This window comes from Xenopus tropicalis, chromosome 4 (genome assembly GCF_000004195.4).
Source record: "Xenopus tropicalis strain Nigerian chromosome 4, UCB_Xtro_10.0, whole genome shotgun sequence".
Lineage (NCBI taxonomy): Eukaryota > Metazoa > Chordata > Amphibia > Anura > Pipidae > Xenopus > Xenopus tropicalis.
Genome location: NC_030680.2, coordinates 97354608 through 97379465, shown reverse-complemented (window position 1 = coordinate 97379465; position 24858 = coordinate 97354608). Strand labels below are relative to the sequence as shown.

The 24858-nt window shown below is 39.1% G+C and overlaps 2 protein-coding genes across 4 annotated transcripts in view; one reads left to right on the top strand and one right to left on the bottom strand.

Annotated features, from left to right (window-relative positions):
- The window catches only part of dio1 (deiodinase, iodothyronine type 1), a 17418-nt gene extending 4161 nt beyond the window's left edge, over positions 1–13257 (bottom strand). Inside the window, 4 exon segments of one of the 2 annotated variants that reach the window (NM_001324397.1) lie at positions 1917–2116; positions 6689–6832; positions 7021–7249; positions 12796–13257. In NM_001324397.1, coding sequence (NP_001311326.1) covers positions 1917–2116; positions 6689–6832; positions 7021–7246 — 570 coding nt within the window. In that variant the 5' untranslated portion in view covers positions 7247–7249; positions 12796–13257. 2 annotated transcript variants of the gene reach the window in all.
- yipf1 (Yip1 domain family member 1) lies at positions 12204–24858 on the top strand. Of its 2 annotated transcripts, none has more exons than XM_031900960.1 (10): positions 12204–12297; positions 14897–14963; positions 15090–15241; positions 17382–17462; positions 17626–17713; positions 18245–18361; positions 19004–19170; positions 20922–21104; positions 22645–22734; positions 23287–24858. In XM_031900960.1, the coding sequence occupies exons 2-9, from the start codon at positions 14933–14935 to the stop codon at positions 22732–22734; spliced, it is 909 nt and encodes a 302-aa protein (XP_031756820.1). In that variant the 5' UTR covers positions 12204–12297; positions 14897–14932; the 3' UTR covers positions 23287–24858. The 2 variants fall into 2 exon arrangements, with proteins under 2 accessions (XP_031756820.1, XP_002931506.2); XM_002931460.5 differs by lacking the exon at positions 12204–12297 and adding an exon at positions 13411–13517.

Here is a 24858-nt window from a genome sequence, read left to right as displayed (position 1 = left end):
ATATCCAAGGCTATTGTGATACTAAAATCTACAATTAGTATTGATGTTGGTAAAGTGGCTTGCAAAAGTATTCAGCCCCCTTGAACTTTTCCACATTTTGTCACATTACAGCCACAAACATAAATCAATTTTATTGGAATTCCACGTGAAAGACCAATACAAAGTGGTGTACACGTGAGAAGTGGAAGGAAAATCATACATGATTCCAAACATTTTTTACAAATAAATAACTGCAAAGTGGGGTGTGCGTAATTATTCAGCCCCCTGAGTCAATACTTTGTAGAACCACCTTTTGCTGCAATTACAGCTGCCAGGCTTTTAGGGTATGTCTCTACCAGCTTTGCACATCTAGAGACTGAAATCCTTGCCCATTCTTCTTTGCAAAACAGCTCCAGCTCAGTCAGATTAGATGGACAGCGTTTGTGAACAGCAGTTTTCAGATCTTGCCACAGATTCTCCATTGGATTTAGATCTGGACTGTGACTGGGCCATTCTAACACATGGATATGTTTTGTTTTAAACCATTCCATTGTTGCCCTGGCTTTATGTTTAGGGTCGTTGTCCTGCTGGAAGGTGAACCTCCGCCCCAGTCTCAAGTCTTTTGCAGACTCCAAGAGGTTTTCTTCCAAGATTGCCCTGTATTTGGCTCCATCCATCTTCCCATCAACTCTGACCAGCTTCCCTGTCCCTGCTGAAGAGAAGCACCCCCAGAGCATGATGCTGCCACCACCATATTTGACAGTGGGGATGGTGTGTTCAGAGTGATGTGCAGTGTTAGTTTTCCGCCACACATTGTGTTTTGCATTTTGGCCAAAAAGTTCCATTTTGGTCTCTTCTGACCAGAGCACCTTCTTCCACATGTTTGTTGTGTCCCCCACATGGCTTGTGGCAAACTGCAAACGGGACTTCTTATGGTTTTCTGTTAACAATGGCTTTCTTCTTGCCACTCTTCTATAAAGGCCAACTTTGTGCAGTGCACGACTAATAGTTGTCCTATGGACAGATTCCCCCACCTGAGCTGTAGATCTCTGCAGCTCCCCCAGAGTCACCATGGGCCTCTTGGCTGCATTTCTGATCAGCGCTCTCCTTGTTCGGCCTGTGAGTTTAGGTGGACGGCCTTGTCTTGGTAGGTTTACAGTTGTGCCATACTCCTTCCATTTCTGAATGATCGCTTGAACAGTGCTCCGTGGGATGTTCAAGGCTTTGGAAATCTTTTTGTAGCCTAAGCCGGCTTTAAATTTCTCAATAACTTTATCACTGACCTGTCTGGTGTGTTCTTTGGACTTCATGGTGTTGTTGCTCCCAATATTCTCTTAGACAACCTCTGAGGCCGTCACAGAGCAGCTGTATTTGTACTGACATTAGATTACACACAGGTGCACTCTATTTAGTCATTAGCACTCATCAGGCAATGTCTATGGGCAACTGACTGAACTCAGACCAAAGGGGGCTGAATAATTACGCACACCCCACTAAGCAGTTATTTATTTGTAAAAAATGTTTGGAATCATGTATGATTTTCGTTCCACTTCTCACGTGTACACCACTTTGTATTGGTCTTTCACGTGGAATTCCAATAAAATTGATTCATGTTTGTGGCTGTAATGTGACAAAATGTGGAAAAGTTCAAGGGGGCCGAATACTTTTGCAAACCACTGTATATATGGTTTATTTATGTGAGTATATAGATAGGTTAGTATAGGTTTGTGTGTGTGCTATGTTTACTTGGAACGGTCGAACTTGATGAAATCTGGTCTTTTTTCAATCTTATGTAACTAAGTAAATATGGTAGGTTTGTAATCCTCCATGCACCACTTTTTTTTTTTTTACCATGTACCCTGCTGCACTGCACCATATGAATGACACAAAGTGAATGACAAATCATGCAAGGAGAACACAGACCATAGTTTAGTCACCTTGTAAATTACTTTTCCTTCCTGCAAGATATAAAGTCTCTCTGGCAGAGCTGCATACTTGGCACTGCAGAGATTACTCATTGTGTCTAATACTACTGGGCAAGAAGGTAACTCTTCCAACAAGCGCTTCGCAGCAGCAAGCCGATCCTGGAGACATCTGTGCTTTTTGATATGAAGATTGTTTTTCAATGCCCATTCATCTAAAAACAAGAAGGAGACAGATGTATCTAAGAATAAAGCATATTTCCCTGCTTTCTTTATTGTGCGTAGGCTACATGGTAAATGGATTCCAATAAACATACATACAATAAATTATACTAGAAAAACCTGTTGTGGCTGTGCTATGAATGTCAGCAGGGCAGTACTGGAGACTGCTAGCACCTTGTATGTCCTTTGCTCATTGTGTTTAACCACTTCCATAATTCAGAATTACCTTACCTCTTTGTGTTTGCACACAAACCTACCATCCTCTTAGTTTCTAAATCTTTTTTTATTGCTGCCACTTGGTTCTTTCACATACATTGTAGGGCAATGGCACATGGGGCTACTTTGGGTGGTGCTACATTTTTTAGTAGTCTGAAAAATCAATCACAACGTGTTCAAAGCCCCCACAGACTCTAATATAAAAGGCCTGACAAGCGCTTGTGTCAGTAGCCTGGAATCGCAAACGGATTAGGCTGATATTATCTGATAAGGATGCCAGCATTTGTCAGGTGATTTACACAAAAATCTATTTAGGGCTGTTTACATGGCTGCCCCATGTGCTTTTGCCCCTGACAACATCTCTTCCCTTCTTAATAGTGACTGTCTATGACATTTTATAGCAGCCCCTCTGGCATTTGCCGAAATTCACAAATTGCCAATCTGGGCCTGGTGCACAGGCCAAAACTTTCTTAATGACATCACAGTTAAATATAAATGTAAAGTCAGTTTTTAAAGTGATCCATCCCCTCATGATAACACAAGTGCAAACGATCAAGAACGACGGTAATAGGTGCAGTAATCAATCTTACTTTGTTATTCACGTATTGCCACAGCCAAAATATATATCAACATATAATCAACGTAGTAATACTTTACATTTGCATGACTGCATGAAATTTGCTCAAGAGACCATAAAAGTTTTCCCTCAAACCTAGTTACTGGCTTTTCTGGTCAGATATTGGTCAGGTCGGCCCATCAGAGAGTGCCCATACAGAGTCAGATAAGCTGCTGAATTAATGTGAGGAGGCTTAGATAGGTGCTGCCAAAAGAATAGATTGGTCGGCACTCAGGATAAACAGTCTTTAAATGCCTGGGTGCAGTCCTCTCAAAACCTTTTAGACACCCGAACATAAATGGTCCGCTTCACACAGGACTTGTAAAACATTGTAATATATTGCATGTGTAACAAAAACTGACGTTTCGGCTGCTCCTACAGCCTTTCTCAAAGTTGAGAAAGGCTGTAGGAGCAGCCTTTAACCTATATATGTTATTGAGTCTTATCTAACAATTAAGCATCTATGATGCAGTCCATCAATCACTAGCAAGACCAGCCAGCATCTGCTGAATTTCAAAGGGGATCGCAAACAAGACAGAGAAGAGAAAGTTGCAGAAATGATTGCCTGTACCTCAACACAGGGACAAAATTCTAAACAGATATACATAGTTGTTTTATTTAGTACTAGGAGCCTATATATATATATATATATATATATATATATATATATATATATATATATATATATATATATATATATATATATATATATATATATATATATATATATATATATATATATACATTTATATACATTTTAGATTTCCCTTAATGATTTCCAGATTATACCACTAGGTGGAGCATGCAATAACGCTATAAATAAAGTACGGTAGATTTTGGCCCAGATGCGGACATTTTACATAATAATAACATAATATTATTTTTTTTTAACTCCTAGATAAGCAACAATACCTTAAAACAGATTGCTTCCCCAGTCAGCATAACCTGATGGGAATATAAGGCCTGCATTGATTCAGCAGCTCTGTAACAGAAATGATTAATGCCTTCAAAATGATGGAAAGCATCCACCGATATTCTGATCATGTTAGGCCATCTTTTGGTGCTGAAGACATACTATTTTGCTCTGGGCTGCTATTCAGAATCTACAATCTGGAGTTCTTGGGAATCACCTGTTTTCATGTGTCATAAAAGCTGAAAATTATTAAAATAGTTATGCAGAATGCATAGATTTATTAGCTGCACATCTCCTCCAGAAGATATTTGTTGCTGTAATTTTATTCTGCCCAGATTATGATCTGAGAAAAAGGTGTCAACTATTCACCATTTTAAAGGGTACCCTGCACCCCCACTGGAGGTGCAGACTAATAGAGCCTAAACTTCTTGGGTTGCCACCTGGCCAGTAAATTTACCTCTTTAGATTCTCACTATTTGCACTAACAACTGCTCTTATTAAGCAGCCCCTATCCTCCTGACGCTAATCTGCCACACCCCACCCCCAGTCTGCCAACACTCTGCCCCTGATCTGCCCATACCCCTTCCCCCAGTCTCTACTGCAGGTCAGTAAAACTACTTGAGAAAAGTGACACTTCAGATTTGGAAAACAATAGCATTTTCTAAAGTATAGCACCCCCACCCCCCAGTATCTCTAATCTGTAACTGTAATTCAGACTGAGTGTCAGTTTGTAAATGTTTCTGGTATATGTGCTCATTGATGCTTTCTGGCTCATCGCGAGAAAATAGAAAAATTTAGCGGAGCACCACAAGGATAAAAATAAAAGCACCTGGGCTGAAGCAATGCTTACGGCCAACTAATCTGGCCATGTGCCATTGCCTCTTAGGTTCCTGGCACAACAGGAGATTAAGGTGGCGATACACAGGGTGACAAAAACTACTAATACAGGTATCGGACCCCTTATCCGGAAACCCGTTATCCAGAAAGCTCCGAATTACGGAATGCCCGTCTCCCATAGACTCCATTTTAATCAAATAATTCAGAATTTTAAAACTGATTTCCCTTTTCTATGTAGAAATAAAACAGAACCTTGTAATTGATCCCAACTAAGATATAATTATTCCTTATTGGATGCAAAACAATCCTATTGGGTTTAATTAATGTTTTATTGATTTTTTATTAGACTTAAGGTATTGAGATCCAAATTACGGAAAGACCCCTTATCCGGAATACCCTTGGTCCCGAGCATTCGGGATAATGGGTCCTATACCTGTACTAATCGTTTGAGTTGCCAGCTTATCAGCCCATGCATGGGGCCCTCAGATGGACCTGTCTGTCTGATTTCTGGGTGAAAATTGCGCAGATGTCACTCAGGCAGGTTTAGGAGCACCTCAGCGCATTGATGCATACACAGTCAGTCCCTCAGGTGTGTACCCCTTCAAATTTATTAAGGCTGCCACATGGGGCTGATTATTGGCCTGTGGGAAAAAACGCAGGCCACGAATCAGCCCCTATGTCGACATCAGCCTTCTCTTGAAACCACTGAATTGGCCTAGGCAAAATCTTGCATTTCTTTCATTTGATCCGTCCCTGACGCAAGCATCACAAAAAACGGAGAGGACATCAAGTGGTCAAGTACAGTATTTTTTTTACTTTCACCTCCCCCCACCAACTGGCCCATTGTAGCTCATCCGACTGCCCCTGAAGGGTACTGATGGATTACCCGTACAGGCAGGATATCAAGGATATTTTGCCTGAATCCTGGCCGCTTTGAGAGTATTCTGCAGGAACCCCTTTCAATGCAGGATTCTAGCTAAAAATAACCACAAAAATTGTAGATGTTTAATGTATAAAACAACAGGCAAACACTATGTTCAGCACAAGCCCTATTTACTGAACTTATTTTTAACAAAGGGATAAGTCATAGGGTTAGTATTTCATGGGTGGAATGTCTCTGACACACCACTTTCTGGATACCAATAGGATATCTGGGAATTCAGAAAGGCCAGGATTACTTTCTGTTCTATCTTTGCCAACACCAGCCTCACACCTACAAGAACTAAACATAAAGCATTCTAGCAATGTGAATGTAGCTATTTAAGTGAACCCAAAAATAAGTGTAGCCACTGAATAAGTGTAACCAATTCGCTGAACTCATGTGACCAAATGGTATCTGGGAGTCTGGTACAAAGCAGGGCAAGATGCCGAATATTTTTAATAATAAGGGTTAGCCACCACATCGGTACGTACCAGTAAATGCCGGAGGGAGACCAGGCTGCCTCGATACGTCCGTGTTGAGACGCATTGTCATGGAAATGCGCTGCCTTAACTACAACTCTGTATGTAGAGTTTGAAAGGCAGCACACTCACCCAAAAGAGACAAGAAAAGCCCAGGTGCTGCCGCAAAAAATAATATCAGTATGTAGAACATAGAGGACTTAAATTACCGGTATGTGTAAAAATTTAATGGTGTAAGTTGACATTTCAGTCCTACACAGAGGGCCTTAATGATATGATATGTGATGTCTTGATAAAGGTCCTCTGTGTAGGACTGAAACGTCGACTTACACCATTAAAGTTTTGCACATAATTTAAACCCCATGAGTGCTCTGTGTTCTATACAATTATTATCATTCATAGCCTGTGATCAGCAACTTGTAAGTGCAATGAAAGGTTACTGATGGGGTATGACAGTCTATTTATTAATATTCAGATAGTATCACATTCTTTGTTACACTGTGCATGCACTGGGGCAATTCATATTGTTCAGTGAAAGCTTGACAGACTGTCTTTCTCTCTCTAAAAAAAGTTATCACCTACCTGCTGCATGAGCCTCATCAATATAGATGATCAGGAAATCTGCTATGGAGCTGAAATCATTCACAAGCTTATTAAACTCCCCGAGTCTGAAGAGGAAAGGAGGTCATGTACAACTTCCAAAATTCAGTACCAAAGGACGTGTACCTAGTAAGAACAACATCATAGATTTTTGAAGATATATCTAGATTATTTGAGAGGAAGATAATATACATTAACTAAAACAGACTAACTACCAAATCCAGTGAAAATTATAAAAATATCTGCCTGGCAATTTGTTACCCTAGTCAAAGCCTCCCGTTAGTCAGTTTTAAGGACAAACTAAAGCATCTTACCTTGCAGATAGTCCCAAATGTGATGTAATTCACCATTAAGGTCAATTACAGGTGTGTTTGGGGCACTGTGCCCCACAAAAGCCTCATCTTCTAACCGTAGCCACATGATTTCAAGGACAGACCTTAAGAATTTATATGTGAAGAAAGTAGGACCCCAATCTTCATACTGAAACTTTGGGTCATGAACTCCTGTGGTTTCAAAACGAGACTTCAGCACAGATGCCATTGTCTGTGGGAACAAAAACATAAGGACTTTCCCCACAACGACATAAATAAAGAGGAAGAAAAAGATCATAGTCTTCTGTATAAATCGAACCATCAGCTTAATCGTCTGGAGCAAGCTTTCCATGCTGAATACTTAAGACACCCAAGAAGCAGGTCTGGAATTTACAAGTGAACTTTGTCTTATATCAGAGGCCCACACCTGCTAATGAATTCCCTCAGGGAACTATTTGCTGGCAACAGCTTCTAGGTGTTTCCAGTCTTAAAGCATACTAGCTGATGTTGACAGAAACATAGGCATGTGACAGAAAACTAGAAAAATAAAAATATATGTAAAAAGAAAGAAATACAGCAAAAAGTCATTGCAATGAAGATAAATTACAAATGTAAGAATTCAAGATAGCTAAAACAATATAACATCACACAGCATAATATAGATGTGTAACCTTTTTTCTTGCAAAAGGAAGTAAAGCATACAAAGGCCACTAAATAAGTTCTATGCATTCTTATTATATTAATCACTATCTTTTATACTCTTACGTGTTGACATAGCTTAAAACATATTGCACCTCTGCAACACGGTGCTCTCTGTTAGCTTTCTCTGTTGTTCTGCAAAGTAATATACCTTTAAGCATATATTTTAGGCTGTAGAAATGTAATTACTCTTACTTGGCTCATTGCCTATGTACATTGTTCCTCTAGTGAATGTTGCATCATCAAAATACTTTAGTGATTTCTCTTTATGGTAATAAAAGTCACCAAATGTAAGGGGACTATAGAGCAAAACAAGTTAATGTCACCCACCATATGAAAAGAACAGTACAGCAGTTTAGAAAAATAAAATGGGTTGTATTACTTAACCTGGCCTCTAAATGATCCACTTATTTGTTGAAGTCCTTAAATGAGGATCTTACCCTGATACGCTGACCTTAAGGTAGCCAACAGAGCCAAATGATCGAATAACAGCGATATAAAAATAAGTTACAACATTCCATAAATTTTTTATATGGGCACAGGACTCCTTACTGAGGATTTGCTATTTAATACCCAGAAGTGATTTGCATTGTTAAAACTTCCTGCAAATGAATGCTCTAGAAATAGCTACGTCACTTTGTTTAAATATTAAGTTGGCTAAAATTTCTAAACTTTTGTGTGGATTTGTGGCAAGGTCAGGCACTTAAAGGAGTGGTTCACCCTTTAATTTTATGTATGTTAGAGAATGTCCTACTCCTAGCAACTTTTCAATTGGTCTTCATTATTTATTTTTTATAGTTTTTGAATTATTTGCCTTCTTTGAAGAAGTTAATAGGGAAAAAAAGGAAAGCTTTTAAGAAATATAAGTCAGAGGGGACAGTAGCTGCGTTTAATGAATATAAACACTATAACAAGTGTTGTAAAACAGCAATCCGGAAGGCAAAGATAGAAAATGAGGAGCGCATTGCGGCCGAGGCCAAGACTAACTCCAAAAAGTTTTTTAAGTATATTAACAGTAAAAAGATGCAGGTTGAGGGTGTGGCCCCATTGAGTTATAGTAACAATATGGTTACAGCGGATACAGAAAAGGCAGATGTGCTTAACCAGTTCTTTTCTTCTGTGTATACAGTAGAGGAGCCAGAGTGCCAAGTCCCACCCAATAGCTGCACTGTTGCATCAGCTCCAACAATGCAGTGGTTGACACAGGATATGGTGCTTAAGGGCTCTGGCACACGAGGAGATTTGTCGCCTGCGTTTTTTCCCCCTGGCGCTTTGGCGACAAGCCGCCACGACAATACCCACGAAGAGATTTCATGCGAGTTGAGCTCCAGGTGATATGCTACCCATGGTACACTCAACAGTTAAGCCCCCCTCATGTTTACTCAAGTCGCTCAGAAAAGGGTCTGTGTGCGATTTGAAACAGCAGGCGATTTGAAGTAGCCTCGTATGTTTTGACGCTGGCGATTTCCATTGATTTAGCCAAATCGCTCTTTTAAAAATCGCCGGCGACAAATCTCCTTGTGTGACAGAGCCCTAAAGGGTTGCACAAGATAAATATGAACAAGGCACCCGGGCCAGATGGAATACACCCTCGGGTACTGAGAGAGCTAGGGGCAGATTTACAGTGGCCTTTGTTTCTGATATTCTCAGACTCGCTTTTATCAGGTATGGTACCTAGGGATTGGAAGAAGGCAAATGTCATTCCTATTTTTAAAAAAGGAGTAAGATCGCAGCCTGGCAATTATAGGCCTGTAAGTTTGACATCCGTGGTGGGCAAGTTATTTGAAGGCTTGTTAAGGGATCACATACAAAATTATGTACTGGAGAATGCCATTATGAGCAGTAATCAGCATGGCTTTATGAAGGACAGGTCATGTCAGACCAATTTAATTGCTTTTTATGATGAGGTGAGTAAGAAGCTGGACAGTGGGGATGCAGTAGATATAATCTATTTGGATTTTGCCAAAGCATTTGATACCGTTCCCCACAAACGACTGCTTTCTAAACTAAGGTCTATTGGTCTTAGTGAAGTCGTTTGCACATGGATAGAAAACTGGCTACAGGATCGGATACAGAGGGACGTTGTTAATGGTACATTCTCTACTTGGAATAAAGTTCTCAGTGGGGTCCATCAGGGTTCTGTACTGAGTCCACTTTTGTTTAAATTGTTCATAAATGACTTAGGGGAGGGTATTATAAGCAATGTATCAGTGTTTGCAGATGACACAAAACTCCGCAGACCAGTCAATTCTATCCAGGGTGTGGCATCCTTGCAGCAGGATCTTGAACAACTGGCAATCTGGGGGGCTAAGTGGCAGATGAGATTTAATGTGGATAAATGTAAGGTCATTTTCCTGGGATGTAAAAATATGCAAGCCACTTATACCCTTATTGGAACTGCACTAGGCAAATCCATAATGGAAAAGGACCTTCGAATCCTTGAAGATAATAAACTTGGCTGTAGCAGGCAATGCCAGGCAGCAGCTGCAAGGGCAAACAAGGTTTTGAGCTGTATTAAAAGGGGTATAGATTCACGGGAGGAGGGTGTTATTCTTCCCCTTTACAGAGCACTGGTAAGGCCCCATCTGGAATATGCTGTTCAGTTTTGGTCTCCAGTGCTCAAACGGGACATTATGGAGTTAGAGAGGGTCCAGAGAAGTGCAAGGATATTGGTATGGAAAGTCTCAGTTATGAAGAAACACTGGCCACGTTGGGTCTGTTTACACTGGAGAAGAGGCACTTAAAGGACAAGGAAAGGCTAAGTCACTTGGGGGTGCCAAAATGTTAGGCACCCCCAAGTGACTTAAATCGCTTACCTTGTACCTCGGGCTGGTGCCCCTGTTAGGAGAAAACAGCACCAGCCTGGGGTACCTGTAGCAAGCGCTTCCTCCTTCCACCTTCATTTTGGAAGGACTAAACGACAGGTGCATGCGCAGTAGAGTGAAAAACTCTGTTAAAGTTCGGCTTTTCACTCTACTGCGCATGCGCATGTGACCAAAGACGGAAGGAGGAAGCGATGCTGCTACCCCGGGCTGGTGCTGTTCTCTCTGTACAGGGGCACCAGCCCGGGGTACGAGGTAAGCGATTTAAATCACTTGAGGGTGCCTAACATTTTGGCACCCCCAAGTGACTTAGCCTTTCCTTGTCCTTTAAGTGCCTCTTCTCCAGTGTAAACTCCTTTAAGAGGTGATATCATAACTATGTATAAATATATAAGGGGGTCATATAATAACCTTTCTAATGCTTTATTTACCAGTAGGTCCTTCCAACGGACAAGAGGGCACCCACTCCGTTTAGAAGAAGGGATGTTCCGTTTAAATATTCGGAAAGGATTATTTACTGTGAGAGCTGTGAAGTTGTGGAACTCCCACCTCGAATCAGTCGTGCTGGCTGATACATTTTATAGCATTGTTACTATGTTCTTTTAACTTTTTGCAGCTTTCAGATAGGGGCCACTGATACCTGCAGCCTATTGCTCTGTTAGGATAACAGTTAGGGTTAACAGTTTTAATTTATTTTTCTATTCAGATCCTCTCCTGTTCATATTTTAGTCTCTCATTCAAACCACACCCTGGTTGCTAAGATAATTTGAACCCTAGCTGCTGAAATTCCAAAAAGGAGAGCTTCTAAACAAACATTAAAATAAATAAAAAACTACAAATAATAAAAAATAAAGGCCAATTGCAAATTGTCTTAGAATATTACTCTACATCAGTGCTGTCCAACTGGCGGCCCGCTGGCCGCATGCGGCCCGCGACCCCCCTCTGTGTGGCCCCCCACCTGTCTGGCTGCTTTGATGGCTTACCTTTGAGTAAGCATTAAATGGTATCAGTACTGAGATTAACTGCCCCCCCTGCATGGTTCACACCTCAGATTCAGGCTGTAATCCTCCTGTATTGTTTAAAAATGTAATCCCCTGTGTTTTTCACACCTTTTAATACCTGCATTGTTCACCCCCTGCAGTGTTCACACCTCAGGCTCAGGCTGTAATCACTCCCATTGTTCACTTCTTCACACCTCAGAGGTACTGCCTGGACTATGCTGCCTGTGTGTATGGCACACACAGGGAGCATAGGGCAGGGAGGGTATGGTACACACAGGCAGGGTAGGGCAGGCAGAGTATGGCTAACACAGGGAGCATAGTAGGCAGAGTATGGCACACACAGGCGAGTTTGTTAGCAGTTGGAAATAGTCATTAAATGGTCCCTAAGGTGTGTAATTATGTACTGGGGGTTGCTTTGCTATCCACAGGGGAGGAGAAGGCATATGGAATTTAAGGGTATATCTTAATATGACATAATTCTTTCACTTATGAATGATGGTTGATATCCCCACAGTAAGCACCAAGCATTTGGGATTTTGCTGTGCTACCACCATTGTGATAAAATAGGTGTGGTTTGAAGTGGGTGTGGTTTCAAAAAGGGGAGTGGTCAAAACTGGCTTCCATTAGCGGCCCTCCACCATGTATGCTAGAGAAATTCCGGCCCTCGGCACCGCAGAAGTTGGACAGCACTGCTCTACATCATACTAAACGTTAACTCAAAGGCAAACAACCTCTTTAACCAAGAGGTCAACCTTGAGGTACAATAACCTTTCTGGATGCTTCTACTACTACATGAGTATCAGTTCTGCCAGGGCTTGTTTATGAGTCTCTTTGTGCATTAATCTACAGACCTGAAGGCCCATTATCTGTGAATATTTTTAATTTATATTGGTTTCAGTCAATATAAACATTTACAAATACTTGTTGACCTCTTGTTGCAGTGCATAGGAACATTTAAAAATGTATATTTGTGCCTTATTTTTTGATGGCTGAAATGGAAAGTATTACACTGCAAAGTAAGTCTTAGATTATGAATCCTGGAAAAAAATGTAATATAAGGCGCTAAATTTCTTGCTGGTACACAAAAGCACATTTGCGGGGTAACTAACTAGAAATATCCAAACAGACACTGATGTAGCTATCCTGCTGGTACTAATGTGAAGGCCAAAAAGCACATTTTACAAGTTATAAGAAAATGTGTGTGCAGACATGACCAGTCACTATCTAAGAAATGTGCTTTATATTTTGAGACTTACTCGGATACTTCAGACTCATCCCTGGTAAACTGGAACAGAACTGACACTCAGTGGGAAGACTGTGCCAAAACATTGTCTCTCACTCCTGGCATATGGCATAATGTGACCAGGCTGTAGCAGGTCATGGTCTCAAGGTGAAACAATAAGGAGACAGGCAGAGAACTGCACCTGCTGAGAACTTAAAACATCATTATGGGGACCTGGGTCACCTGCCCATTCCTTGCTTGAGATAAACACGTCTATGGCAACAACAAAAGGTTAGCTCTAGAGTTAAACAGGCAGGGCAGCAGTTTATAACGCCCAGCCCTCCTTATTTCTCACTCCCGACTAGCCCAAACCCTTCCTTCATTCAAGGCTAGTGGCTGGGGGTGGAGAGACTGCTGTCTGGTCCCTCCCCCATCCATGCCTGCCCTCCCCCCTACTCCAGCACGCCTGTCTCCCTGCCCCTTATCCACATTCACTACTATTCGCCTTCGCTCCATATGTAGATACAGCAAGTACATAAAATCTCTGCAGCCTGTCACCTCCCCTTCCATAGCACCCTTAGGGGTCTAGGACCAATCAGCTGCCAGTGGCAAACTCCACACATAGACTTCCGGCAACAGTTCCATCACATGACTGAGCAGTGAGTGACGTGTGCGCTGTCTTTCTGGGACTATACCTGCTGCTGGACTGTGCGTATGCACTGTTATACGTGGAGCTAGGATATCCTCTCTGCATCCGTGAGTGGCAATCTATCTTCTATCTCGCTGTCTGTCTATGGTGTAATGGTGTATTTCATATCATTTATACAGAGAGTAACCCACAATTTCCATTTCCTGTGTGTCAGGAACTCCTGCTTTTTAGCTCATATATAGTTTTTCCAGAATTTGTTATGTAGCACTTGTCCTGCAGTCAAATGTTTTCCATTGCACTGTGTGCCTGTAAGGTTTTTAAAGTGTAAATTATTTTCTTTTCAAATACTAAATTCTTATTTTGTTTGCACATTATATGAGCCAATCACACAGCGGAACTTAATGAGCCCCATGCAAAAATATTTTAGGGACCCTAAGATAACTTGAGTTACACACAGATATTAAAATTGCACATCATTCAGGACCAGATTTGGTCCTGTACTGTACTGCTGTCTCTAACACCTTGGTATTTATGTGCAGAATAAACGGCTGTGCCCTATATTAATAAGGGAGGCCAAACCCTTAGTGGGTCTGTTAGCAGACATGTATGGCTGGGCTGGATTATATCAGAGTTATGATGTCATACACAACAGTCTATTGGGTCCACAGACAGGGGGGTCATCAAAATACCCTGGCCACATATATAAATAATGTACTTTGCTCTTTTTAGAAACATATTTTTATTTTTTATTTTTTTTCGTTTAAAAAAAATACAAATGCAAATACTGCTATGAAGTTCAAGCTTTCCTGCGTCTGTGATTGAAGTTCTCAATGGCTTTAATTGTCCTTAAGTTTGACAGGGCAGTTTAAGTAAGTCAATGGCAGTGCAGTGTGCCTTTGCCCCCCTGCATAGCCTAGGAAAGATGGCAGCAGAAAGTGGATGTGGAACAGATGGGTGAGACTAGTAGGGTTTTTGCAGAAACCTTCAATAAATCAGCCTGAAACACTACTTTTAAAGCACATTCCTTCTATATTTAGATGAGTCCAATTCATTGGCACAGTATTGTTTTTCATACAATAAGTCCCCCTTTAACTGCTACATGCATTCTCATGATAAAATCCATTTTTGAAATGACTTCTCACTGAGATACTGCCTTTACTGCTGTCTGTCTGTGTTGCCATTATTTCGTCCTATGTTTATCTACATCTTCAGATAAAACGTTTTGGGGGATTCTTCTCTTCACTTCCTAGAAAGTTACAGACTTGGTGCTCAGGAGATTTAAACAACTGTCAAATCTGCACCCCCAATCACATGTGCTCCTGGAATAAATGCAGATGTGGTTGGGCAGCATACAGTCCCTAAAATTGCTAGGCCTGGGCCTTTGTGGCCTAAGAAATCTGAGCCTGGCACTATTCCAAATACTATTAGTAAGCAATCCCATTGCCTGCACAGTTTTCACATTGTTGTCCTTTTTTGTGATTTGCAGAAGATTCACCCAAAGGACCATTGAGTCAAAACATATATGGCATCCTCAGATGACCTCAAATTTGCAGGTAATGGCTACAGACCTTAGCCACAATAAGAATGATGACAATTACATTTGTTTACTAAGTGAACATAAATAATCCAGTTCAAAAAACACGTGTATTAAAATCATTTGTATTGTGATTTTACTTCAGAGTTCGATGATGCAGCAAGTTTGCTTGCTGCCAACCCAGATGCAACCACAGTGAGTTTTGGAGAAACGGAGAGCAGATCAAAGGGTCATAGGGGAAACAGATCTCAGGAAGATGATCATTTAATGTCTGGTGAAGTCTCTGATAAAACAGAGGTTAGTGGTCATTTTATCTGAACTTCTACAAAACCAAACTACAAAAAGTACAAAATCTCCAGAGGTTTTACTACTACCATATTTTATTATGCTTTGTATTTATTATTATTTTAATAACCCCCTGTTGCATTAATCTATTGTTCTTCTGTACAGCGCTGCGTACATAAGTAGCGCTTTATTAATAGTTAATAATTTCTTTATCAGATATCTTTTTCTGTTTTCACTTTCTGAGCAAAGTCCCAAGTTTGTATAAAATCAACAATACATTTTTGGTTTTATATTTCTGTTATCTTTATTATCTCTATTTAAAGGGTTTATTCACCTTAAAATTAACTTTCATTGTTATAATTTTTTGTGATTTTTTATTTAGCAGCTCTTCTGTTTGGAATTTCAGCAGCTATCTGGTTGCTAGGGTCCAGAGACCTGAAGATATTGAATAAAAAACAATATAGTAACTATTAGTGCCAGTGCCTGGGCGCAGACCGAGCAGCCAGGCCCCCCAGCCCCCAAAATTTTAAGAATTATTTATTTTTCTTTGTAATAATCAAACTGTGCCCAGCTCAGGGCCTGAGAGGGTGCAGGCCCTTAATTGGGATCAAGTACAAGGTACAGTTTGAATTTTACAGAGAAAAAGGAAATGATTCTTAAAAATTTGACTTATTTGATTAATATGGGGTCTATGAGAGATGCCTTTTCCATAATTCAGAGCTTTCTGGATAATGGGTTTCTGGATTCCATACCTGTACTAAGAGTTAACTTAAAGGTGAACTACCACTTTAACTTTTTATATTTCTAAAATTATAACTGTATTGGTTTCCTTACTTTAAAGTCCAAAATCCCTAATTCGTCATGTTTGAAGAACTTCAGTATTTAAGATTAGAAGAACCTTATGCAGTGACCTTTTTTTTTTTTTTAAAAAAAAAAAAACACATTTTATTTGTATTATCCCACTATGTAAAACCTATTCAACATCAGATTTAGACTATTGCAAACAACCACATTTTTGCTTAATTTATTTTTCGTGCAGCCGGCTGGTCGCTGTAGGTTACTTACTTCCCAGGTGAAAAGCGGTAGGAGTAAGCATAGAGTGGGGCTTATGTTACAAAGTACAGTTCTCATAGTTTTTCTGTATTAGGTATGTAATTCAGTTCTTGCCAATACTTGTCCTTACTGTATATATGCAATTTATTTTGTGCATCATATATGCTAGTATTTTGTTTTGTATACACATAAATGCAGATGCATGTGTAGATTCTTAAACATTTCCTTGTAATGTTGCAAATGTTTATTTGCAAATTTAGTTTTTTTTTCATTTGCTTATAGTATTTGTATTTGCAAATTTTGTTGTTGGGTACTGTGCATTGAGAATACGTTTTGTGGTTAAAAGTTAGTTTGTGATTACATAGCATTGCAAATGGGTTTCATGTATTATTTGTACAACATAAATATTTGACAGTAGGAGTTGGAAATAAAGAAGTTTTTTGTCTTGTGTAGGTAGTTTGTTTACAGTGAGGTATTTTTGGAACGCACTGTATTGCAGGTGTAGAATGAATTTAACTGCATATAATTGTCATAAATACACAGAACTGCATCATGCTGTCTTCTGTTAGGTGCACTGATCTACAATCCTTGCTTATTTTACACAAAATTGTAAGCTTTGTTGTTGGGGATGTTAACTAATTTTAAGTACTTACCTTAGGGTAATTTACAGAGACCCTGAATTGATATGCAGAATTATTTATAGTACTTGTGCACTTGGTCTAGCTACACTCTGCTCCCAGCACCAAATTGTAAAATGGTGAAGAGTGCAGTGCCAAAGGCCACAAGGAATCCACATCTTGCTAGATGATGCACAACTTAGGGGACAGGTAGACTTTGCCTGCTTCATTATGAATACAACATTAATCAACATAGGCAGTAGTGTATACGGGGGGGGGGGGGGGGGGACACAGGTCTCTGTGGAAATATTTCAAGGGGAAAAAAACAAAACATAGTGGAGTGTGCCCTTTTTTATACTTTGCATCCTTCCCTGCAGTTAATAAATTACCATTTGTGTCTCAAATTAATTTTTATAGGTGATTTAAATTATTAGAATATGACAGTGTTTAATAAAAAAAACCTTTGCATTTCTATTTCACAGCTACTTGGGGGCCAGAAGAAGCAAGCCCCTTTTTGGACATTTGACTACTATCAGACATTCTTTGACATTGATACTTTGCAGTTAAGTACTCTTAGAATGCCAACACCAACTTATTGCAGCTTGGTCAGTAACGGCTTATGGTCTAAAACTGCTTTTATGATATGGAAAATTTCCATTGAGATAAATAGTACATTTTAATTACTGGGTTTTAATTACGATTTCACAATTTGACATATTCCAACAGGTCCTTGATAGGATTAAAGGTTCAGTATTACCAATGCCAGGAAGAAATTTTATAAGGCTGTATGTGCGAAGCAATCCAGACTTGTATGGTAGGTGCCAAACATTCCTGATTTACCTGTCTTGTGTAAAACCTTTTCTCTGGCACTCACTGAATAAATGTTGATCTAAACATACTCAGTCTGTGGTAGACTTTGATAAACAAGTACATAAATATGACTGGCATCAGTATAAAAAATATAAAGGCCTCCCCTACATCAGTCATTCAACAGTTGCCTCAATTGAAAGTTTTCCTATCAGAGTGTCTTTGCCAGAAGGGTCAGTCCAAGGCATTTTTGTATGACATTTTTGTGAGTATAGTAAATAATGTATGTTGTTATTTCTGTATTGATAATTCAAAATGGTTGAAGTCTGGGTGTTGAATAATAAAAATCAGCCTTGAAAAGAACAAGACTGAAATCCCCTGACCTGAAACATCTCAATTCTGGATTCATTAAAAATACATTAGCTGTCCTGTGGAAATTCTGCCCGAGATTAGAATATCATGCTTAGTCTGCTATGCATTATGTGTGTTATTTGGTTTTTGTAAGTATTGAGGCCCCTTTCTCTCTTTTCTTACTAAGGCCCATTTTGGATCTGTGCTACACTGATTTTCACCATAACTATAAGCGGGAATCTATCCAACTTTCTTCTTCACCAGGGCAAGCCAAAGTATCACTATGTACCAGAATTTAGGAAAGGTAAGTGATATACTGGTTAGAGCTGTATTTGGTATAATTTGAGCATAGATGATGTGTAGTTTCTGGTTCCTGTAAATGTGTAAGCATAAAACATTATGGTAGCTACTTACTCTACTGTGGTTAGGGAACACTCTACTGCATATTAGATATTTTTGCCATGTAAATTATAACATTGACTTATCCTGTCTGAATGTGCTCCATGAAAGTGCTTTTACCACTTCTAAACAAAATAACTTAGTCTTGCCCTGTGCCATTTCATGATTGACAATATTCATTTATTTTTATTCATTTCCTGTTATTTATATAATTCCAACACATTTCCGCAGCTCTTATCTTCTATAGAAATGATAAATCATTTACATCAGCCCCTGCCCCAGAGGAGCTTTCAGTCTAAGGTCTCTATCGCATTCACCCACAATATAGTCAGTTTAGTCAGAAGCCAATTAACCTGGCTATACGTTTTTGGATTGTGGGAGGAAACCCACACAGACATGGTGAGAACATACAAACTCCTTGCAGATTGTGCCCTGGCTGACATTAAACTCAGGACCCCAGTGCTACCCAGCCACTGAGCCACCATACTGCAATAATAAACAATGCAGTCCCATATAATTCAGCAAATCTTTCTTTGTTTTATTTCAGTATCAATTGCTGCCACTGCAATTTATGCCTACACCTGGTTGGTACCTCTGGCTCTCTGGGGATTCTTAACATGGAGACAAAGTAAAGTGATGAGCATGGTGTCCTACTCTTTCCTGGAGATTGTGTGTGTTTATGGATACTCGCTTTTCATCTATATCCCAACATCTGTGAGTGTGGACTGCATGTGACAACAATGATAACATTTTTTTTTATAAAATTACATTTAGGGTTCATTAATTATCCATTTGTAATTGTTAACAAGCGTTATTGTAGTGATGAGTGAGTTGAGTGGGGTCGTGTGGGGATCATAAAAGTAGAAGAGAACTTTTGGCTGTGTTGGGTGGGGGTTATTAGAAGGTTAGGGCTGGGTTTGGGTTGAAAAATTTTGAATGATACTGATAGCTTGGTAGTTTTAGAAAAACTAATAATTGCCCCAATTTTTTCTCACTGAACACGGTACATATTGGGAAGTAAAGCCATACACAGGCCAATAAAAAAACAGTTGTCAGTTTGTCTGTGTATAAGGCCCAAGGAGGGCCTGCCTACCCAGATAACTATTGGGCAGTTTTGAATCTTATTGATAAGGGGTGGTATTGGCAGTCCTCATCTGTCTGGTCTTCATAGGCCCACTGTCTGATCTGACCAGTAGCCCAGTGGCCTGTAAGCTTGATTTGCCCCAATGTTTGGCTGGACAAAGGGAGTTGAATGCCGCTCATTTGCTAACCTTACCAAAAATGGGTACAGACCAGCTGAGCTACTGCTTAAAGCAGTTGAACACATAGGGGCCTATTTATTATGCTATGTATGAAGTCATTTATTTAACAGAAATGAAATAACACATTGTACTGTTAATACTGTTTCTCCAGCCTCTCTAATCTTTCTTTTATCAACAGCTTCTTTTATCTTGCACTATTATGTGATGGCATCCTCTTGCATCCTCTTGCCTTTCAAAACTGCCACATACAGACATATAATGTGTATAATGTGGCCTTTCATATAGATGGTCAAATTGAACTGATCCAGTAGCAGTCTGTTGGAGCACTATGTATATGTTCTGACATATGCATTTCCTAGTTAGCTAATACCGCCATGAATGCAGCATATGGAGCCATGCGTGGTCCCATTTTGCCTGATGAATGTTGGAAAAATTGCACAAAACCTAAATTGGCCAAACTGACTTCTATGATTGCCGCTACTTGCCATGATAATAATTGCACTGCATAATTTTACTTTCATAGTTAAATTAGCCCCTAAGGTGCTCTCAGATTAGGTATAGATAAATACAGGTATAAGCAGGCAAAAGACAACAGCAGAGTGAGAGAATGAGCACTATATATCCGGGGCTTACTCTGAATAGAACACTTAGAAAATATACATTTACGAATACAATTGAAATACAACAATTATAAAAATAAATGTATAATACAAATTTAGGGAATTTTTCCCCCTAAAGGTAGCAATAAAAATGCGCTCCAAGCTCCAATTTTAGGGCATATTCATCAAAAGATGAAATAGAGCTTGCCACAGCTTGCCTCCACTCTCTGTTAGTTTTGGGATTTTAGGGGCATATTTATCAAAGGGTAAATGTAAGAGGTCACTCTTTCATACATATGGGTCTTAAAATCCCATACAAGTGAGTATGAGCTGAAATTTCTTTATAGCAACCTAGTATGCTCTGTTTAACCTTTTGATATATATGCCCCCTATTTTTGCCCCTTCATTATTATCCAGAGTGCTTATTCTTCTTTTTCCTAACCCCATAGCCTTTTCCTTTAGAACTAGTCTGTTACAGTCTAGGGTTTTCTTATCTTTTCCTCTTTAAAATGTTGTTGCAGAATGTATTTTTATGCAGCATTTGGGTGATTTCTACTAAATCTTGCCTTTTTGTATTTTTTTTTGTGTTATTCTGTTTGTGTAGATTATGTGGATTATCCATGCTGAGATGTTGCGCTGGGTACTTATGGCTCTTGCAATGAGCCTATCTGGGGCAGTCCTTATACTAACTTTTTGGCCTGCTGTGCGTGAAGAGAACCGCAAGATTGCTGTCACCACCCTTGTGGTCATCATGCTTCTCCATGCCTTGTTGGCAGTTGGCTTTGTGGTAGGTCAATGGTTGTTTTAACCTCATCCTTTCAGTAGTTAATTCTATTAACAGATTTACATAGGGTATTTTATAAAGGGAAAGTTTACCTTTAACTTGAATTATGTAGCTAGATGGACCTATTCTTAGAAACTTTTTAAGTTTCCTGTCTTAAAAAAAAAAAAAACTAATTATTAGCCATCGTATTCTACCTCTTTTTGACCTGCATCCAAAAATGCTTTCTGGTTGTTGGCGTTGTTGTAAGTTTTGCATTGATTTCTGGAAATTTTGTGAAATTTACAACTTTTGCAAAATGTTGTGGTTTTCTAATTTTCTTTAATTCTTCAGGATATTTACAAATATATTTCCCTTTGTGGAGCTACCTCCGCTTTTGAGGCAGTGATGATAAATAAGTGCTACATATTTTGAGTACCCTATGACTGAGAGGTATCGATTTACTCGAAATTAAGCTTCATATTAGTACATTATTATTCCATTACGTAATAAAATGCACAACATTTGCCCAGTAGCAGTAACCCATTGCAACCAATAAGATGTTACAGCTTGCTGATTGATTGCTATAGGTTACTGCTGCCTGGCAAATTTAGTGCCTTGTATTACATAACCCCTTAAGTTCCTGTAAAGTTCAACTCTTTAGAAGCATTGTAAAAAATGCTTAGCAACAATTTGTAGTTTGGAGTAAACATTACGCAGAAAGTGTAATTTTCAAAAATATATTGTTTTTTGGGGGTGGTTTACTGTATAGGGACTTTCATAAACTGCAAAAGTGTGTTGAGTTTAAAATACATTAATTATTTTGTGATTTTCTAGTTGGCTAATACTATACAGGGTCTGTAGGGACAGCTTCCTTTAATTAGTTTTCTAAAGGGGTGATTCACTTTTTCCATACAAGTCGTTTCCTATTCATATACCGGTATCACGTTCATTAAGCTCCCTGGTTGCTAAGGCAGTTTAAACCGTAGTAACCAGATAATAGCTGTAAATCCAAACTGGAGAGTGCCCAACCCCTGGGAGCAACATCCAAGGGGTTGGTGAGCCACTGGTTGGGGATCAGTGCTCTACATCATACTAAAAGTTAAAGTGTTCACCTTTAAATTAACTTTTAGTATGATGTAAAGAGTAATATTCTGAGACAATTTGCAATTGGTCTTCATTTTTTATTATTTGCTTTTTAAAAATGATTTAGCTCATTGCTAGGGTCCAATTTAACCTAACAACCAAGCAGAGGTTTGAAAGAGAAACAGGAGTATAAATAGAGGAGGGCCTTAATAGAAAAATAAGTAGTACAAATTAACATTAACAGTTTGAAAACTGAAAGAGTCAGAATAGGAAGACAATTCAAAAACTATAGAAATGAAGACCGATTGAAAATTTAAGGAGAATAGGCTATTCTATAGCATATTAAAATTTAACCTAAAGGTTAACCACCCTTTAACTCAAAGATGAACAACCCCTTTAACTACTTGATTTTATAGCTGCCTCTCTAGCCTGGCTTCATCATTATAACCTTGTATTTATTAATTATTTGTAATTTTTTTAGGAGTATTTCTTTGACCCTCCAGAGGAGAACTATGCAACCCACACTAGGGACTCTATTAATGCAACAAGAGGAATCGTGCAGACCCACTAGGTATTTTGTTTAATCAATGATGTTATCTATGTAGGATTGCCGCCTTTTCTGAAAAAGGAACCACCCTTCCTATATTTTTATAATTTTTACTATTAATATATTTGGTATCAAGCCTCATTTTATCTGGCCAGGCCGGAAAACCCTGTAAAATAACCTAGCAGTACACCACGGCAGACCTCTACATGACACAACAAAACACTGAACTCAGAAACAATTTTAGAAAGTTAAACTAAAACAAAATAAACTGGATTTGTGGACAGCTTTTCCAAGTAATTTAGATGAAGGGTCAGCCATTTGTGGGGGATGCCTTTTGCCTTCCTAGCAGAAAAGCTTAATAGTGGGTTCCCCAGTCCTGGTGGCCCTGGGGAATGTTACAATGTTTGGGGAAAGCTAGATTATATGACTACTTGTGGCTAATTTTGTTTTTTGGGAAAAGTGCTATAGATTATATATACATTACACATTAGGAATAAGCTTTTAGAAGGACTGTGTTTAAATATTTTAAGAACAAGGTAGCTAAAATTAATTATGTCTTTTGAATTGAATTGAAAGGCCATGAATAAAGAAGGGTATTGACCAGACCTTTGACTGTTCTGCACCTCAGAATCCCAGTCCTGACATCAGCAAGTGTTTTTGTCTTTGAATGCATTTTTTTGTTTGCCTCCCTTGGCGCCCTTGGGCATGTGAAGTTTTTCAAGTCTGTGGACTGAGCAAGCTCCAGAAGTATAGCAGATGTTGCAGTCTGCAATGATGAATGACAAGCAGCTGGAAGTGGACTACAGAGAACTTAGCTGATACTCAGACGCCAAAAGAAATGAGCCAGTACTGCTCTTAAATGTAGTGGTTCAGAAGGGGCTTGGGTACACAGTAAGTGGACAAAATATTGGTGTTTTTGGTTATTTTCCATGTATCTGTTTCAATCATGGGCCAAAAATGAGCTCTGGGAAGTGAAATGCTATTTATTTCTAGGCTGTGATCTGTTGATTTCATAGTTGTTGTCTCAAGTCTAAGGCTAATGCTACATGGGAACTGATTCTCTGCCTGTGGATAAATGCAGGCTGGGAAACAATCAGCCTACACTCCAAGTAGCTTTCAGGTGTGCCTGCACCCAGGCCAACACAACAGCTTGTGATGCAGGTACATTCAAAAGAGGATCTGCTGAAAACAATGTTTTACTTCTTAGTAAACTAAAGTGGGGCATTTTATATTGTTTGGTCCAGATATTAAACATTAATTGCACTAAAACACTAATTATATAACATTTTGAGCTACAAGCAAGGTCATCTGCTAGTCCTTTCTTGCACAAAGCACTAATTACTGCCACTCCCATATGTCTTCTTTAAATTACTATATATTTAAGGCAGAGTCACACAAAAGATTGTGTGTAATTAAATTAGAACCATTCGACCCTGTTAGGCAAAGTAGATAAATCTCTCATAATTATTTATTCCATTACGTCTATGCACTTGCTTTTTTTACAGTATACCACTACAAGGGCTTTGCCTCGGCAGTGACTTTAAAGGACATGTAAACCCTACATTTTCCATGTTCACTGATTACACTTTTTTGGAGTGTTTAAGTCTTTTAAGCATTTCACAGTCTCATTACAATGTATAAAGTTATGCATAAACTTATCTGTAGCACGGTACAATTATTGTCCCATAATCACTTGTGTGGCTTTGCTTATGGGGTAACCAAATTTATGAGGTACTCTTAAAAAATGTATTTGGTACTAGTTTGCTGTGCATCTTGATAGCTGCACTTTTACTAGTGATCTGTTAAACTTAAAGCATGTTGATCATATCTATACTTTCCACATTAAGATATCTTGCTCTACTCTTTGGATGTTCACTGATATCAGATATCATTGTATAAATATTGTTGTAACCTGTACCAACCAGTCACTTTTCTCTGCCAACTTCAGTTATGCCAATGAAAACAAAATGTTTTTTGGTTGGGATGGGTACTCTTAAGTACATATTCATGAAGATTATTACATCTCACCCTACATTTAAATGCTATAGAACTTTCTCCTTCATCAGCTGTCTCAGCCCATATATGAATCACATTCTCTGTATGTGATCATTAACAAATGCCTTGAATAAACTAAGTGGAGATGTCAAT

Excerpts from the sequence above, each read along its gene's own strand:
- yipf1 (XM_031900960.1), top strand. The coding sequence starts at position 14,933 with ATGGCATCCTCAGATGACCTCAAATTTGCAG. Across the intron at positions 17,714-18,244 it reads AAGCAATCCAGACTTGTATG|GCCCATTTTGGATCTGTGCT; the intron begins GTAGGTGCCAAA and ends TTTCTTACTAAG. Across the intron at positions 19,171-20,921 it reads TCATCTATATCCCAACATCT|ATTATGTGGATTATCCATGC; the intron begins GTGAGTGTGGAC and ends CTGTTTGTGTAG.